Below are 16,273 nucleotides of genomic sequence, written 5' to 3' on the forward strand. Positions count from 1 at the left end.
ATACCACCCCATGTTAAATACAGGTGCGTGCAGCCACTCTACCAATAGCCTGCAGAATATTTGTTTCCTGTGGATAGGAACTTTGGGTTGAATCTACACTCGGTCCTGACAGACTAAGGATGCACTGATGTCAGGGTCCTGCCTCTTGGAAGATGTCCCATGCTGGTGATCTGTTGTACAACCTCTCAGCCCAGCCCCTTTCTTTAACAAGAAAGTCACCATCACTGCATTTTGGGGGGGGGGGGGGGGGGGGGCGACCCAGCCCTCTTTGATGGCAGCCTGGTGAGGCCATGCTAGGTGGCTGGGGAGAGTCACTGGATGGCAGCTCCTGAGGCCCTTCCAACCAGATCTTTAGGCTGGGGACAAGGACCCATATGCAAGGACGGCTGTACCCCGATCCCTCTCCCCAGCACTCCTCCCTGCTCTGTCCTTCGCAGGGGAAACTGCAGCTCAGGATCGCAGTGAGCGAATCTTCAGCTCGGATTAAGTTAATGTGGAACGGTGCCAGTGCAGGAGGAGATGCTCACTGGGAGGAGCAGTCTTTCAGCAGTTAAAGCCCAGAACGATGCTGCACCCACATGGATTTCTGGGAAGTCTGCAGTTTAATTTTAAAGGCGAATTGGAGTGCTTTAAAATTATCTCTACAGAAGTTTGTTAAACACCAAAGTCATTAAATACAAACACTCTAGGTATATATAAATCACAGAAACACTTTCTTAGTTTTACTTGCAGGACATGTTTACACGGTTTTGTGTTTCTTCTGGAGGAATGACATAGAAACATATGGTGAAGTCTTGAGCACTAATAAGGAACAGGTTACAATTTTTTATTTACTTTCATAAATACAAACAAATGCAAGCACAGAGCTGCATTACAATGCAAGCCCTGCTTGCTCTGTGAGAAAATAGCTCATGGAAATAAGTCACTGGCTACAATGCCAGCCCTTACGCAAAGGGAAGAGAAAGGAAGACGTGCCATGAGGAGCTGATGTACTGCCTAGAAAGAGCAGAAATCGAAAGCCTAGTCCGTCTTCAGAAGATGCAGAGTCAGTACAGGTAATTTGTGGCAGCAGAGTCTGGGGCTAATTTGTCAATTTCTCACCTGAGCCTCATCAGAAAATAAATGCAGACATTTGGGCCTTCTGCCGGTGCCTCTGACCCTTTCTACTTGCAGCTCTAGTGCTGAGGCAAATCCCCCTGCTATCAGGGACAGAGCGATGGGCAGTCGGTGCTGCTCTGCTGCATGGCCTGGCAGTGTTGATGTGAGCCTACAGGCCCTTAAATTTACTTCTGAGCAGGGAAGAACACCAGTGCTGTTGTGGCACAGCAAAACCCGCTCTCCTTTGGACGTAAAGCACTGGGTACCCCCTCTCTCAGCTGGAAGAAGAGCAAAACCCCCAGGAAGCCTGCCCTCTTTACAAAGATAGCAGGGAAACCGAATCGGCGACTGCAGAAGCCAAAGGAGCTCAAGGCTTTGGGATCTTGCCAAAGGTCTGGTGCAAGTGGGAGGCTGCAGCAGATTTTTTTTGTGAATGAAAGGAGGCCTGCAGGAGGAGGTGGGAGATTGCTGGAGCTTGTCAGAGCACCGGGAGCGCTGCAGGAGCTTACCGGTAGCTACTTTTAGAAGGCCGTGGGATGGGAGCGATGGGGAGGGCTCAAAGCACATGCACGGTCCCTGCTGCAAGCTGAGAAGGTGGATACTGTGGGATCAAAGAGCTGGAGCCACCACCTGACTCCACACAGGACATCCCGTATGGCTTTGTAGCTCATCTGAGCCCACGGCAGGCAGCGATGGGGTGAGCAGGCTTCCCTCTGTCCCTCGTCATGGTGTCCCTGCTGTGGGACGCACGGGCTTGGCTCAGTGCTGCGACGGGAGACTTGCCCAGCCAGCTGTGGATGTATTTCCCGTGGGATCAGCGAATCGATCCATATCACCGTGCAGGCATGTGATTGCTAAGGCATGGAAGGGAGCCAGGGCTGGGAAAAAGGGAGAGCAGGATCAGCACTTTGGCAGCAGACTGCAGTTAAACTGGATTAAGCATAACATGAAACCAGACCCTAAAAAAAAAAAAAACACATCACATTGTAATTATTTTCTTTTTGTTACTGACACCCTAGACTGACAACTGAAACTTGCAGGACCTCGTGTATTTCTGTGCTGAGTGGATGAATACAGTAAGTTTCTGCCCACACAAGATACTACAGGTAGCTTCTGGTATACCATGAGATTATTTAATAAAAGGCTAAATTTTGGCAATTCCTGAATGAAAATATTGCTACTGATTGCAAGACCACCACTTACCAGTTACCAATGAGACACAGTACAACTTCTTCTTCAGGGATGTCAGTAGCCTGCAAGCAAACATTTTAGATCTGTGATGAAGTGAACCGTCTAGGGACAGAGTTATAGTTTAGAGCATCCCATCACGATTACAAGGTCACCCTTAATGCATCCATTTAGCCCGGAGATTCTGCTCGTCTGTTGTGTACGTAGGCATTAATCTGAGATAAGAACCGATGTCTCCATTTCTAAATGTGAAATGCGAGAGGCAGACACAGAAGGTATGCCTTCTGTTTGTGTATGCTGGGCTTCTGTGACAAGGGGGTAAGAGAAAAGTTTATAAAAAGCAAGATTTAATGAAATGATGCTCTTTGGGGACAGAGGCACCGTGCAGTATAATCAATCTCATGTTTCTTAATGAGCTCTAGCTCCCTATGTGATTTTAATTGCCTGTCTGGAATACTAAGCTACTTTCAGGCACTTATATTCTGCTCATTATTAATAAAGGGTGTGCAACACTCAGGATGTTTCTTCCATTTCCTGCCTCATCCCTGCTTGTCCATTATGATTCTCAGGACTACGAGAAAGTCAGTTTTCTCCTATTCATAAGAATCTCAAAAAACCTGCAATTTTATACGAAAGATATGAAATACACCACTGCAGGAAGCCAAATATATGTATAACAGCACATTTTAGACAAATTTAGCAAATTATTGTTTTTTTCTTTGGGGAGCATAAAAAGTTAGTAAACTTTTTTTTTTTTAATTATTATTTTTATTTTTTTTTTCCTTCCAAATCAGTGTTTATGAGGCTTAAAGAAGAAGGCCATTGAATGTACATCCTTGTATAGTTGCAGAAGGCTGATCTGTGTGCTTCCGAAGCTGCTGCCATAAATACATGGCTACAGGGTTTCTGTTGGCATGTCATCAGAGAGGAAGAAAAGCTCGAATGCGATCTTTGTGGAAGGGATCCTCTTTCCACTAAAAGCTGAAAACTGACAAGCAGAAAATCACACCCTAGGTTCTGTAGGGGTGTGATCCCCACACAGCGTGAAACACAACTGGAGGCATGGAAAATGTTGGCCCTGGATAACACTTCTCCGCAAATATTTGGGGGGAGGAAGAGGAGGGACGCTGGAACATGAATGAGTTAAAAATAATGAAGTCTTAGTTCAACCTCTGTTACAACTGTACATTTCAGCTGAGCTCCCCCCGCTCATGGCTGAGGAGATCCTGTAAGAACCAGGCCTAATGACAAGGACAGGACATGAGCCCCCCACTGCCCCTACTTTGTTCGTGAACTGAAGGTAAATAAACCTTCACCATGCAAATATGTTTCATTTAAACCTTTTTTTTTTTTTTTTTTAATATAAATGGTAAGGTGTCAATTCAGCTATAATTAGGATACCAACTGATTAATGGAGTCTAATGCCGTCTTCATCTCAGTCAAAAGACCAAATGTTTATTTCTGATCCAGAGAAATTCTGTTCCTAATGTCAGTGTGAAAATCACGTGAGAAGGGATGGGACCCATCTGGCTGCATGGGTAGGCTATTTGATTATTTTGCTGTCCAGACACAGCAAGTGAAGCTTAAAGCCTTTCTTTCTTTGATTTCATTACTGGGGCTCTCCAGAGTCCTGTTACTTTTTTTTTTTTTTTTTTCTCTTCTAGTAGACTGATTTATCAAAAGTTAATACTCTCTTTAATTTGTCATAGTAAAGACTACAGATTTCCATTTGGGAAGTTAGGAACAAGTGACTTCTAACATGTTACTGTCATAGGAACAAATCTTCCATGAATGTGTAACATTTTAAAATGAAAATATTTTTATTTTTGATCCCTCCTGCATTTCGTGGCAGTGAGTCCCACTGTTCATTTGTGTTGCTGCCTTCATTTCTCTATTTTAAAGTTTCCTTTGGATAGCTCTTGTTATGAGAAAAAGAGTATAGTCACTCCTTAGTCATTTTCTCCAGGTCATTCATGAAGTTATAGAACGCTACCACCCCCGCGAAAAGTCTCTTTCCTAGGCTGAAGAGACATAATATATTTAATTTCTCCATGTAGAGGTTTTTATGACTCTTTGATCATCACATTTTTTCCATTTCTCTTTTCCACCCTACAGTACTGTTTTGGAAATAGAAGATACAGAACAGTCTGTAGGAGCAGTATGGATTTATAAGGCGGGATAACAATATTGTCTCCATTATTCTTTATTCCTTTCCTAGTAACTCCTAAAATAGTTTTTTTTTTCTTCTTTTTTTTTTATTTTTCTTTTTTTTTTTCTTTTTTCTTTTGACTGTTTTGAAATCAGTGACAGCCATTGAAATCAGTGACAGCCATTTCCTATTTGATTGCTAGGAACTACAGTATGTAAATGTAAATTGTTTTTCTGCGTACTTTCCCCCTTTATATTTTTCAGTGCTGAACTCCCATCTGCCGGTGTGTCACTCAGCAGCCAATCGCTCTGAGATTCTTCCACAACTCCTTGCACTTTGTTTTAGTTTTTACCTCATGATTCTTGGCAATGTCAGACTGTTTTGCCATTTCTCTCTAGTCTCCTTTCTAGTCTCCTTTCTCGGATATGCCAAGTAAGATTGGTCCCAGATGGATTCCTGTGGCAGTTTACCTGCAATGCCCTCTGCTGTGAAATGCTTTTATTTCTTCTTTCCCACCTATTATCAGCTACAGATCCATGTGAGGATTTCCCCTTTAATCCCAGGACTACTTAAGGTCTTTCAGGTCCATTGATGAAGAACCTTGCTAAAGCTGCTTTGCATTATTTGATACAGACAAGTGTCATCCATTTAGAATGTGAGCATTCACACTGGAACTTTACTGACAAGCTATTGAGAATTTCATTTTAAGTATACGGGCTACTAGCAGAGTAATTAAAACAAAACAAACAAAAAAACCCTCAAGGAATCTGGTATACACAACTAAGAGAAGATATTACATTTTTATACCGTCACAGAATCACCTAGGTTGGAAGAGACCTCCAAGATCACCGAGTCCAACCTCTGACCTAACACTAACAGTCCCCACTAAACCATATCCCTAAGCTCTACATCTAAACGTCTTTTAAAGACCCCCAGGGATGGTGACTCAACCACTTCCCTGGGCAGCCCATTCCAATGCCTAGCAACCCTTTTAGTGAAGGGGTATTTCTTCCTAATATCCAACCTAAACCTCCCCGGCGCAATTTTACCCATTCCCCCCTGCCCCCCCCCCCCCCCCCCCAAAAAAAAAAAAAAAAAGAAGCACTCACACAACCCCTGAGAATCGGCAAGAGCTGTTTATTGCTGGGACATCTTGCAGGCAAGCCTGCGGGATGTCCGTGGTGTTTGGTGGTGGCTCTAAGCTAATGCTTGCAGTGGAGCCTGAGCAACGAGTAGGGGGCTCGCTGGGCACTCCTGCGATGCTGTTGGTGCTTTCAGATGGCAAAGCACAAAGACATGCCGCAATAGTCCCAGGTCTCTTCTGGCCGATGTGGATCCAATTCCATCGGTTCCTCCACATCTGGTGGATCCAACTCCATGGGCTCCACGGTGTTGGGCAGAAGGCTAAGTCAGTCCTTGCCCAGGACTGCCCAAACAGGATGCCTTCCATCCAGAATGTTCTCAGGCCAGGGTGCCGAACCAGGGGGTCGTCCAGTCCCATGCCTCGGTCCCATGCCACTGTCAGCTTGATTTTCATGCAGGGGTCCAATGCTGCCATTTGGCTTATGGCCACTACCGGGTCCTGCACTGAGTCCCAGACTATGGGCACGCCTCTGCCCCCTGCAGCTCTCTGCCTGATGTTCCCGACTTTGCCCCACATCACCATGGCTCCTATGGTAAGGCCCAGGCCCCCTGTCGCTGGGTGCTTGCGGGGCCGTCCTGTTCCCCGCATCATTGTGGTGCCAACGGTACCGCCTGCATCTGTCTGTGGGCTGGGCACCAGAGATCCCTTGGGCACTGGTGTCTCTTGTGCCACCGGTGCTGTTCCTCCCCCCACGACACCTCTCCTTCTGGTCAAGTACACTCCTTGGTGCTTCTTTAGACGGCATCGCTGTCCGCGCACACCAAGAGGCCTGCCGCTCGCCTTGCTGCTCTGGTCTCCTTCCTGCCGCACAAGCTGGCAGTCAGAGTGCCCAGAAGCTCAGCGAGTGGTGGGCCAGCTGCAGGGGGCCTGTTTTATAGGGCCTGGAGCAAAGGTGGGGCAGTGGTGGCCACTGTGACCTCAGAAAGCCTCTGTGATGGAGTGCCCCACGCATTGCTGTGTTGGGAGCGGCCTGGAAGATGCCCTCATGTGGAAAAGGAGGAGGGTTGGGGGGCTGAGGGCCCCTCTTCTGGGGCTGGCTCCCCCGGCCATTTGGCTTGCCAGGGAGAAAGGCTGCCCCTCAGCCACAGGGACTGCCCTGCACCTCCCATCCTGTGCCCTGGGTTTATTTTTAACACTGTTTTTTAGGTAATTTCATTCTATTACGAGTTGTTACGAGAGTTTACCAAGAAATTGATCAGGCAAGGAAATGCAGCAAAAGAAAACAGGAAAGCCAGAAGATAGTAGATAAAGATAATAAGGAAAACAGAACAAAACACCAGCAAGCCTAGCAGAGAACAGCATGGTACTATGATTTTGTTAATTGCTCAGACCTCAAGTCAAGGATGGCAGGATACCCCTGCTGCCATACAGGGTGCCCAAAGGCAACCCCATCTGCTTGGGATCCTGCAGCCAGCCATTCGCTACTGCAAGCAATGCCATCACCTGCTCATTCTTCTCTTCCCCAGGAAAACTTGTGCCTCCTTAGTCACTGCTACATTTCCCATGTGCAGTATTTTGTAGACAAATATCCCAGCTGTATAACCCGCAGCACTTTTTCTGTGGTGTTTTTCATTCAAAATAGGAATAGTTATTTATTTATGGTACATTATGAATTTTAAAAGAGCTAAGTTTCTGGTACATCTTTCTTTTTGGAAAACATCAGTTGTCTTAATTCTCTCATTTGAGAAGAAATTTTGGTCTTGGTCAATGTTTTTTCTTCATAGGTAGTTTATAAAAAGAGGTTCACAGTCATTGCCAGTGCAATGATGTAATTATATTTTTCTTTTATAACATTTATCTTCTGTAATCAGCAAAGCAGAAATTCTTTGCATATTCAAAGTGTTGCTTCAAGTTGAAAGCAAACCGGGTGTTGAGAAGTCAACACAAATTGATTGAATCTTTGCACATTGAAAACATCTGGCCTCAAAAAGATACAACAGAGAACCATTTTATGAATAAGAATTGTTTATTTTTGAAGTCTCTGTCATTGTATTGGAATGGCAGGCTGTGATAACATTCTATAATTAATAAAGATTTCTGCAAGAGCAGCCCTTCTTTGGTGTGGAATACACAAAAACATTTTTTCTCAGGTAGGGTTGAGAAAAGGAGTGAAAAAATGCAAGGCTTCTGTTTCTTAGTCTGTAATGAAGGAGCTTCAGTTTAAAGCAAAAGACTAGCATTTACAAACTATCAGCAAACAGAAACATGATCGTTGTTTCAAGATTACATTCAAAAGTATTTTGGCTAAAATTTATCTAAGCCCAGAGAGTACTTGGAATTGTATCAGAACATAAAACACACTATATGATAGGGAAACTGGCAGAAATTGGACATTCCTCTTAGTCCACTGGAATATAACTTAGTCCAGGATCTGGTTTATGATATAGAATTTGTATTTTGAATCTGCTCCATTGATTCCAACAAGCAGAATCACTCACAGAGCTTACTCCCCTCACTCACACAATTCCTTTTTCAGGCACAGTCTTGCTGAACATGTAATACAGAACTGCAAAACCTTGAGATAAAGTAAATCCATGATTTTTACTCAGTGACAGCATGCAAGAAAAAGGCCTCGCAGTGGCCCTGGGCTGGGAGCTTACATAGGGAAAGTTACTTCAGAGCAGCTTGCACATGGTAACTTTTTGTGCTTATGAGCCTTGAGCTAGACAATCTACAAAATGAAAGTAGAGAGGGAATTAGCAAGATAAAACATAAACAACTCTAGCAAATTAAGTTTGTGTTCTTTAGGAAACTATGAACATTATTTAAGTCCCAGAGTATACTACAGAATAGAAAATAATAGCTCTACACCTTTCAGAATACAAAAGATAAAGCTTAGTTTTATACCCTTTGTCTTTTCACTTTGCATCGAATGTGTGCAGACAGAAAAAGTAAGGCAGCTGATAAAATCTGTGTTGTGATAACTATACAGAAAAGATTAAATCAAAACTGCACAGGCAATGGTAAACCTGGCATTTTCTCAATGAGGATTTTTAACACTTTGTGATGTAGATCAGTGGTATTCATGGGAGAAAGAAAAAAGGTTCACCTTTATCTCAACTAGATTTCTCCCTAGCAAGCTAAAAAAATTACTACAAACAGTGCAGCAAGCATGGAGATACTAAAGCTCTAAGGCATTTCAAAAATGCCTTAAGGTGGAGATCAACGTAGTAGAAAATTTTCATAAAAATTCTTATGACATACTTGATTTTGACTGAGGCAGAACTCAAATGAAAGCTTTTATATTTCTTAGAACATTACATACTAGCAAACAGTAGAAGCAGTCTTGTATTTTCTGAAGCTAAAAAAGCGTAATTTAAAATCCATTCCAGCATTAAGGAAACTAGCAAGTCCTTCATGAACAACTAATAAAAAAATCCAATAGTTCAAGTTTCCACCCAATTCCTATCCATCATCCTTTCCATTTTTCATTGTACTCAAGAGCTGGTATGTTTAGTCTTATTTCAAAGGGGAACAGTTGGTGTGAATGTGCATATAGGTGCCCGTACGAGGCTGTTAGCTAATTTTATTCAGGCTTGGCTCAGGGGTACAAATCATAGAGTTATGTTTCTGTAAGTTTCAGGAAAATAAGATTATGCAGCATTAGCTCAGCCTATAAAGACAACAAGGAAAATCTTTGCTACAAGAAAAAGCTTCAGAGGGAGGTGAATCAAAAGAGATCTTTTTCTATTTTAAAGCTTTTTGTGCAGTTAAGAGATTAGTAAGGACTCTCTCTGGCGGATTACCTACTGAAAAGCAATTTATGCTGAGGTGGTTTCCTTTAGCTCGGCTGAAAAGACTGTGAACCACTGTCCCATGGATCCCACTGTCTGACAGGCTTCCGTCTTTTCAGTACTTGTGGAGCTACCTAGCTGTTTGTGGGGGAAAAGGAGGGGACCTTTCGGCATAACCAGCCTCGTGGAAAACGTGTGGTGGAGCTGCCAGATCTCAGCTTCAGTCGGCCAAGGGCAGGGAGCATTATACTGTCAAGTTCTTCAAGGTTTTACACAGGCCCAGGATTTCTCTTGTGCGGGGGAGACCCGGACTCCCGACCCGCTCTTCTTCCTTTACCAGCGCTGTAGAAGCATCCAGGCTGTCATTTCGGCTTGCTGCTTTTGCAACTTCTGACAGGAAGTCAAGTGCTTCCTGAAACCATAGCCCCCAGCCGAGCTCTAGCGTTACCGTGACCTTTCTGACGGCCTCCGCCCGAAGGGGAGGCAGGAAAAGGACACCCCGGCACCCGGCTAGGGTTTCTGCCCTCTTCCCCCATCGCCTCGCCCCGGCTTCCTTATTTTAAGCGGGCGGCCCCCAGCCTGGCTCCCATCTCGCTTCACCTGCTCGGCCTCGCTGCGGGAGAGGAGAAGCAGAAACAACGAATAAATTCAACAATAAAAATAAAAATCCTGACACCCCCCAAACCCCGCAAGGCCACGGCCCAGGTGCGGCGCTACGGGGCTGGATGGAGGAGCCTCGCCCAGCCCCGAGGACGATGCAAGCCCAGGCGGTGCGTACGGGGGGAGGAAGAGGAGGAGGAGGAGGAGAAGGAGGAGAAAGAGGAGGAGGAGGGTCAATGGGAGGAGGGATGAGGAAGCCGCCGTTGCATCCGTGACGGGCGCCTGAGGAGCCGGCGCTTGGGACAGCCCCTTTGCTGCTGGCTCGGGGGGAGGGAGAGGAGGAGGAAGGAGGAAGGAGGAAGGAGGAGGGGTGTACGAGCGCGGCGATGAGCTCAGCCCCGGCCCCTGGCGCCGCCTGAGGAGCCCCGGCCCCCTCCCCGAGGCCTCCGCCGCCGCCATGGCCCACTCCCCGGTGCAGACGGGCCTGCCGGGGATGCAGGTGAGGGGCTCGGGGCTCGGGGCAGGGCGGCCGGGGGCCGAAATGGCGGCGTGGGGTCTGTGTGGGGTGTATGGGGTGTGTGGGGGGGTGCATGTGCGCTGTGTGGGGTGTAGGGTCCTGTAACCCCTGGGAACAAGGCGTGCTGCCAGCGAGGTCTGTGCCTGCTGGGTCCCTCCCTTAGGAGCCGCCGCTGTGCTGGAAGCACGCAGAGGGCCGTGTCTCGTTTCCTTTTTTTTTTTTTTTTTTTTTTTTTTAAAAAAAAAATCCCCCTCCAGCCGCCCAGTAGTTCTCCCCGGTGTTTCAATCCACGAAGTGCAGCTCGGCTTTCCAGCCCCCTGACGCCAACGAGGGGAAAGCAGGGCCCGAAAATGTTGACCTTCAGCCCATGCTGCAGTGGTCATCTGTAGGACTGGCTGGGGGATGGTGGTGGATGGATGGCCGGGGGCTGTGCTGGGCCCTCAGCGCTGGCTAGCTGCTGGCCTTACGCGATGGAGGTGGCTGGTCTGTGCAGTAGCGAGATATTTATATATATATATATATATTTAAACAACCAGTGCGGTTTTCTGGTGGTTGAACTGCTTGCAATGCAAGCTTCTGGCAGAAGAGCCATAAGGGCATCAGTGTCTGCGTGTTACTCTAAGCTTTCCCACATCATATGAGATGCCTGCCTGCCCCGATCTCCAAAAGGAAAACTTATGAATGGGAGGTAAAGGTTTTTCGAACCCATCTCCTGGACTGAACAGTTTTGTGCCTCGTTTGGTGTAAGTATTGATTTACTTGGAGTTGTGTGGTTCTTTTTTTTGCAAAGCAGATTCTGCCTCGTGAATCTCAGGTCTTTGCATAACCCGAGGGTTTGAATTTAAAATGTTACATTCTCAGGCTTAGCGTGAGTTGTATGCTCAGGCTGGCCCTGGATGCCAAGCTGAGTATGTAGGCCCTCGCCCTGAACCGATTCCTTTATCGCTCGGCAGGTACTGCTGTGGAGTGCTCGAGTTTACCTTCCAAGTGTGAGCCCATTGCTGATTGCCAAAGACACACAGAAGTAACGTTTTCTTCCTTTGGCTAGGGCTGGATTAATGTGACATTTTTTGGTACTTATTTTGAAACAATCTGTATTTTAGGCTGAAAAAATTCAGATCTGGAGTTGCAGGGAAGTAGGAGAATGGAGGTTACTCCAGCAATATGCATGTATTGTCCGTGTGTGTCATTTCATAATCTAAGGACCTTTATTTTATATTTTTTATTGGCTTGTTTGATTTGTTATTTAGTTAGTAATACCCTGTGAGCTGTACTAAATCTGTAAGGTTGTCGGGATTTTTTTGTTAGTGCGTGTAATTCGGGGGTTTACTTCAATCTCTTCTTATTTAGGACAGTGTTATTATTCTCATGAATTTTAATGTATTATTATTAGAGTTTCTTGAGTGTTTGGGAACTTCACTGTCTTTTTCACACCGTTGTTAAAGACCAAATGAAGATAGGTAGAAGCATAAGATCCATGGGCAATGTGAAAGCTGCTTGCTAATTTTCTGCCCCCACTTCAAGATGCCTAGATCCATTTCCATTCTGTCAGAGTATACTGCAATCTTATAGTGGTCTCTTTGTAGCACACAATTCTCTTTGACTTTATTTGCAGGTAAATGTTCAGACGTTAAGGTACATACTATGTGTGGCAGCTGCTTAAATAAGACAAAGTTTACGGTTTGTGGCTTAGGTGGAAGAGAGCTCGGTTCTCTGAGGTATAATTAAATTGTCTAAATCATGGGACTGTGCTTTCTGTAGTGTGATCCTTTCTCCCCACCTACCAGCTTCTGCAACAAATGGTGTAAACAATGTCAGTGAGAAAGTTAGGCAGTTTTCTCTCAGGTTCTTTGCTGTGCTTGTCCAAGAGACCAATCCGTATCCTACTGTGAACAAGGGGAACTCCCAGACCCCCAAAACTCACATGCAGGGATAGCGCTTTGTTACGCTGTTTGGTGTGAGCAGAGGAGTGTGTAAGCAGAGCAGAGGAACGAAGGATGCATGTTATTTCTCTCTGAACAACATATCTGATTGAGGGTTGAAGAGTGATGCATGAAAAGTGAGTGGGTAGAGAGTAAGCCAAAGGAATGAGAAGCTGTGGAGGAAATGTAGGATGGTGCTGGAAGGTTGTCAAATCCAAGATTCACTGTCTGCTGCGAAGCGGGCATGTTCCAACCAGAATAGAAACAGAGCTGGGTTTTGACCTAATTTTTCATGTGTGCAAATAAGTTTGGACTCGATGTTTGTACTGCCCTTAGTTTGAGGGCTCTGTGTCGACAGGTGTTTGAGTGTGTGGCACGCAGGGGCATCACTACTAAACTGTCAGAAAGTCTTCTTCATTCTCTCTGCTTTGCACAGCTGACTTAAGAAAAATGCTTGCTTGTCTGTACCGTGTGATATTTTCGCATGGCTGGCTCAGAAAAAGTGTGTGTGACCCGTAAAAGGGACTTTCAGACCAGGCTGGCCTGCACTCCAAGGCTGTGGTAAGCTTCTAGAGTTTCTTTGTGAAACCATTTAAAATAATAAAATGCTGTGTTCATAAATTAATGGTACGGGTGCTTGGTGGGCTGTAATGCACTTTGAAGCTTGTGAGGAGCGTCTTGAACCAGAAAGCTCAGGATATGTAGGCTTGCAGGGAGAAGCTGAAGGGCTGAAGCTGCAGAACACGGTACTGCAGTACATCAAGCTGTCAGATATCTGGCAGCCAGCAGTTTTAATGTAATCCTTAGCAATAAAATGCTAAAATTAATAGTTGTTAAACATCTTTCTCCTCTCTTCCCACACTTAAAAAGGTTTTGGGGTTAAGCTATGCCTGATTTGTTTCTGTTTTCCTTTGTTTCTGAAGTTTGCAAACCAGAAAAGCAGTTGGGTTTTTTAACCTCAGCTTTTTGTGTAATTCTGACCGTGTGAAGTTCCTTTAAAATGAACCATACATTATGGTTTTAACAAGAAGAATACTTTTGAGAACTCTTGCATAGGAAAGATAAGTGGCTCCATCAACGTCAGATCCTGGAGAAGTGAGAGAAGCCCGTAGGTGGTGTGGCACTTAGCTGTGTTCAGCCAGTCCAGTGCAGCGGTTGGAGTGGATCTCGGTATGATACTTTGCTGTGCTTCTGCAGTACAGCTGAGAAAGAGTTTCACATGAAGAGGTTCAAATTCATTTCTGTGACATAATGGACATGGATGCTGACGGATTGCAGAATTACTGATAAGAAAGGTTTATTTGTATCACCTTTCCTATTTCAGTTTCCTAAAGGGAAAAAAAGCAAAGCCAAAACAAAAACTCTCCTCCGTTTTTGCCCTGAAATGCCCTGAACTCTTCTTTTTTCCAGATTTTTTTCTGAGTTTTGTTTGTATTTTTAGGTGTGCCTGTATGCCACATTCATAAAATTCCTAATGTGCTTTTAAAATTGCATCATCTTGAGGCCAAAGCCTCTTGTGTATGATGCAACTTTTCTTTATCTTCCTCCCTTTCAGTTTTTTGGTAATAATAATAGTGCTTAGTATACCATTAAAAAAAAAAATCATTCTTCATTGTCAGTACAAGAACTGCATCTATTTCTTCATCCAAAACCTAAATTAAAAAAAAAAAAAATCACACCACCTTGCCATAGTAAACCCTAGCTAAAACTTTAACTAGGTTTAACTGAAAACTTGACAAATGAAGGAGGGCTGCTAAGTGTAAAGGCACCACTTCTGACTCAGTGAGTGTCTGAACTGTAAATTTGCTGGAGACTGGAAAAGTGTTTTGGGAAATACTGATGTTTACTTGTGTGTTCTTGCACTTTTCCCAGGATGTTCGCTCTCGGCTGCTGGAGGAGAAAGTGTTGGGGCCTCCAGGATGCTTTGCTCTGATCCAGCATGGCTCTTCCTGTGCTCTGACACATTATGCATATTACTGTCTTCTCTATTATAATTCATCCTCCTTTTACAATAAACTGTTGTAGCTGTCTTGTGTGTGAGCTCTGTGTTTGGTAACCGCAAAGCGTTGGGTTTTGAAGGCTCTGAAAAGGCTGTGTAGCCTCTGCTGCCTTGCGTCTGCTCTTCCCCAATTTCAGTTTTTTGAAGGTTTGTGCTCACTGCTCTTGTTTAAGTGATAGTTTGATAGAGTAACCTGCAGCAGTTCATTATTTGAAGATCCTTGGACCATTACGGTCACGGCTAACCTGTGGTAAAATATCCAGGGGACAGATGCCCGGGATTTAGTGGTGTGTTATAAGCTTGGTCCTTCAGCGCGAGGACAGAAGGGTTTTCATTTTGCAGGAACAGAGTTGGCATCCTCTGGCTTTTTAGGTCAAAGGCTCCGTCAAGGCTATGTAACAGTTGTCTGGAGTTTTTCTAGACAAGTCAACTCTTACAACAGTGGAACTATTATACTGGGAAGATGTGTAGCAGCTTCTAGCTGTGTGTGTGGCTACTGAGCTCTTTTCTCCTACACCCCCAAAACCTTGCCATTACGCGTAAGAGGAGGAGTGAGAGTTGGTTTCCTTTGGACATGCTGTGCATAACTTCTTGGGGAAGTTTGCTAGGAAGTCATCATTGCAGGGTGAAGGTTCAGTTTGGATTTTATTAAACTATGGTGAGTTAAGGTTTTCTCACTCTTTACAGTTCTTTGTTCTTCTCGTAGCCTTTGCAGGCCATTTTCTGTTAGGTGGAAAAATCCTAATGTATGCATTGCTCTGCTGCCTCTGGAGAGTGGTTGGAGGTACTTGATGCAGTCAGCCCCAAAAGTGACAGATTACCTCATAAATAGCTGAAGGACTGAGGAAGAAGGCTCTTCCAATAAGGATTGATGAGACCGAATCCTTACGTGCCTGAATCTGTTACCTTGTCTCAGCCCTTCTGTGGTTTTGGAGTGATCCATTTCAGATGGGATTTCCAGATTTCTGTTTAATTTTAAATATTTATTTAAAAGCAGGGTGGGGTGTTTATACAGAGGTGGAGGAGGTAAGGAAAGGTGCTCTCATTTCCAGAGGCTGAGCTTACGAAATGTAGTTTTGCATCTCTGCTCTGGTATCAGTCACATCCACGATGGCTGCTTGTCCTTACCAGTTACTGCATTCACCTTTTTATCCTTTTATTGTCCCAACATTTGTGTCAGCAGCCTCTGAACAGGAAAAGCATGTTTCCATCAGTTGGACTTCCAGAACAGGTACATAGATGCTGCTTCTGGCAGGTGTGCTTCAGGTATCCTTACAGATCTTTGACTCAGGTGATGGTGGTGGCAGGTTTCTCGTCTCTTGTTGGAGTAAGGTGCCCTTTTAGTCAGCTGTCATCTTAGTTCCCAAGGAGACAGAAGACTACTGATGTAGCCAGTACGTTTAATTATTGGCACTTGTGTTATGAGAGGTATACAGGGTTTTGACAGTGAGGTACACGGTGGTGTCTTTTGTGTTTCTGAGATAGGAAATGACTGTTTCTATCTTGGCTACATCTTAAATTGTGCTTAAATTCTTTTCATGTTCCCTGTCTCGGGCAGGGGAGTGCCAAATGCTGACTAACAGAGCCAGCATGGCATCTAGCATTGAAAGCTGCATCCTATAATAATTTCACCTGGTTATTGCTTTGGAGATGTTACACCCACCGGTGCTGGTGGAGCCCTGTGTGGACCTTTGGGTGGGTGCAGTTATGTGATCAAAATGTCATTTACTGGTAAGCTCTTTAAGTTGAGGACCCTTGAGTATGTCCATCTGCATCTCTTAATCTGGGGTACGTTTTCTTGCAAACATATGCAAGTGGCAATAAGAGACAATATATTGGGAAACATCACTTCAGTTTACTGAATTTGGGATGTGGAGTGAGCAATTCTATCAAGAGTAAGTGTATTTCTTCTTCGCATAAAA

General features: G+C 44.8%; 1 protein-coding gene across 1 annotated transcript in view; it reads left to right on the top strand.

The window, feature by feature from the left end:
• Positions 1–10,140: 10,140 nt before the first annotated feature.
• Positions 10,141–16,273, top strand: part of STK24 (serine/threonine kinase 24) — a 54,827-nt gene continuing 48,694 nt past the window's right edge. The window contains exon 1 of the mRNA XM_035318958.1: positions 10,141–10,412. Coding sequence (XP_035174849.1) covers positions 10,371–10,412 — 42 coding nt within the window. The 5' untranslated portion in view covers positions 10,141–10,370. The remainder of the gene's footprint in view (positions 10,413–16,273) is intronic.

The sequence above is a fragment of the Oxyura jamaicensis genome, chromosome 1, assembly GCF_011077185.1.
Source record: "Oxyura jamaicensis isolate SHBP4307 breed ruddy duck chromosome 1, BPBGC_Ojam_1.0, whole genome shotgun sequence".
Lineage (NCBI taxonomy): Eukaryota > Metazoa > Chordata > Aves > Anseriformes > Anatidae > Oxyura > Oxyura jamaicensis.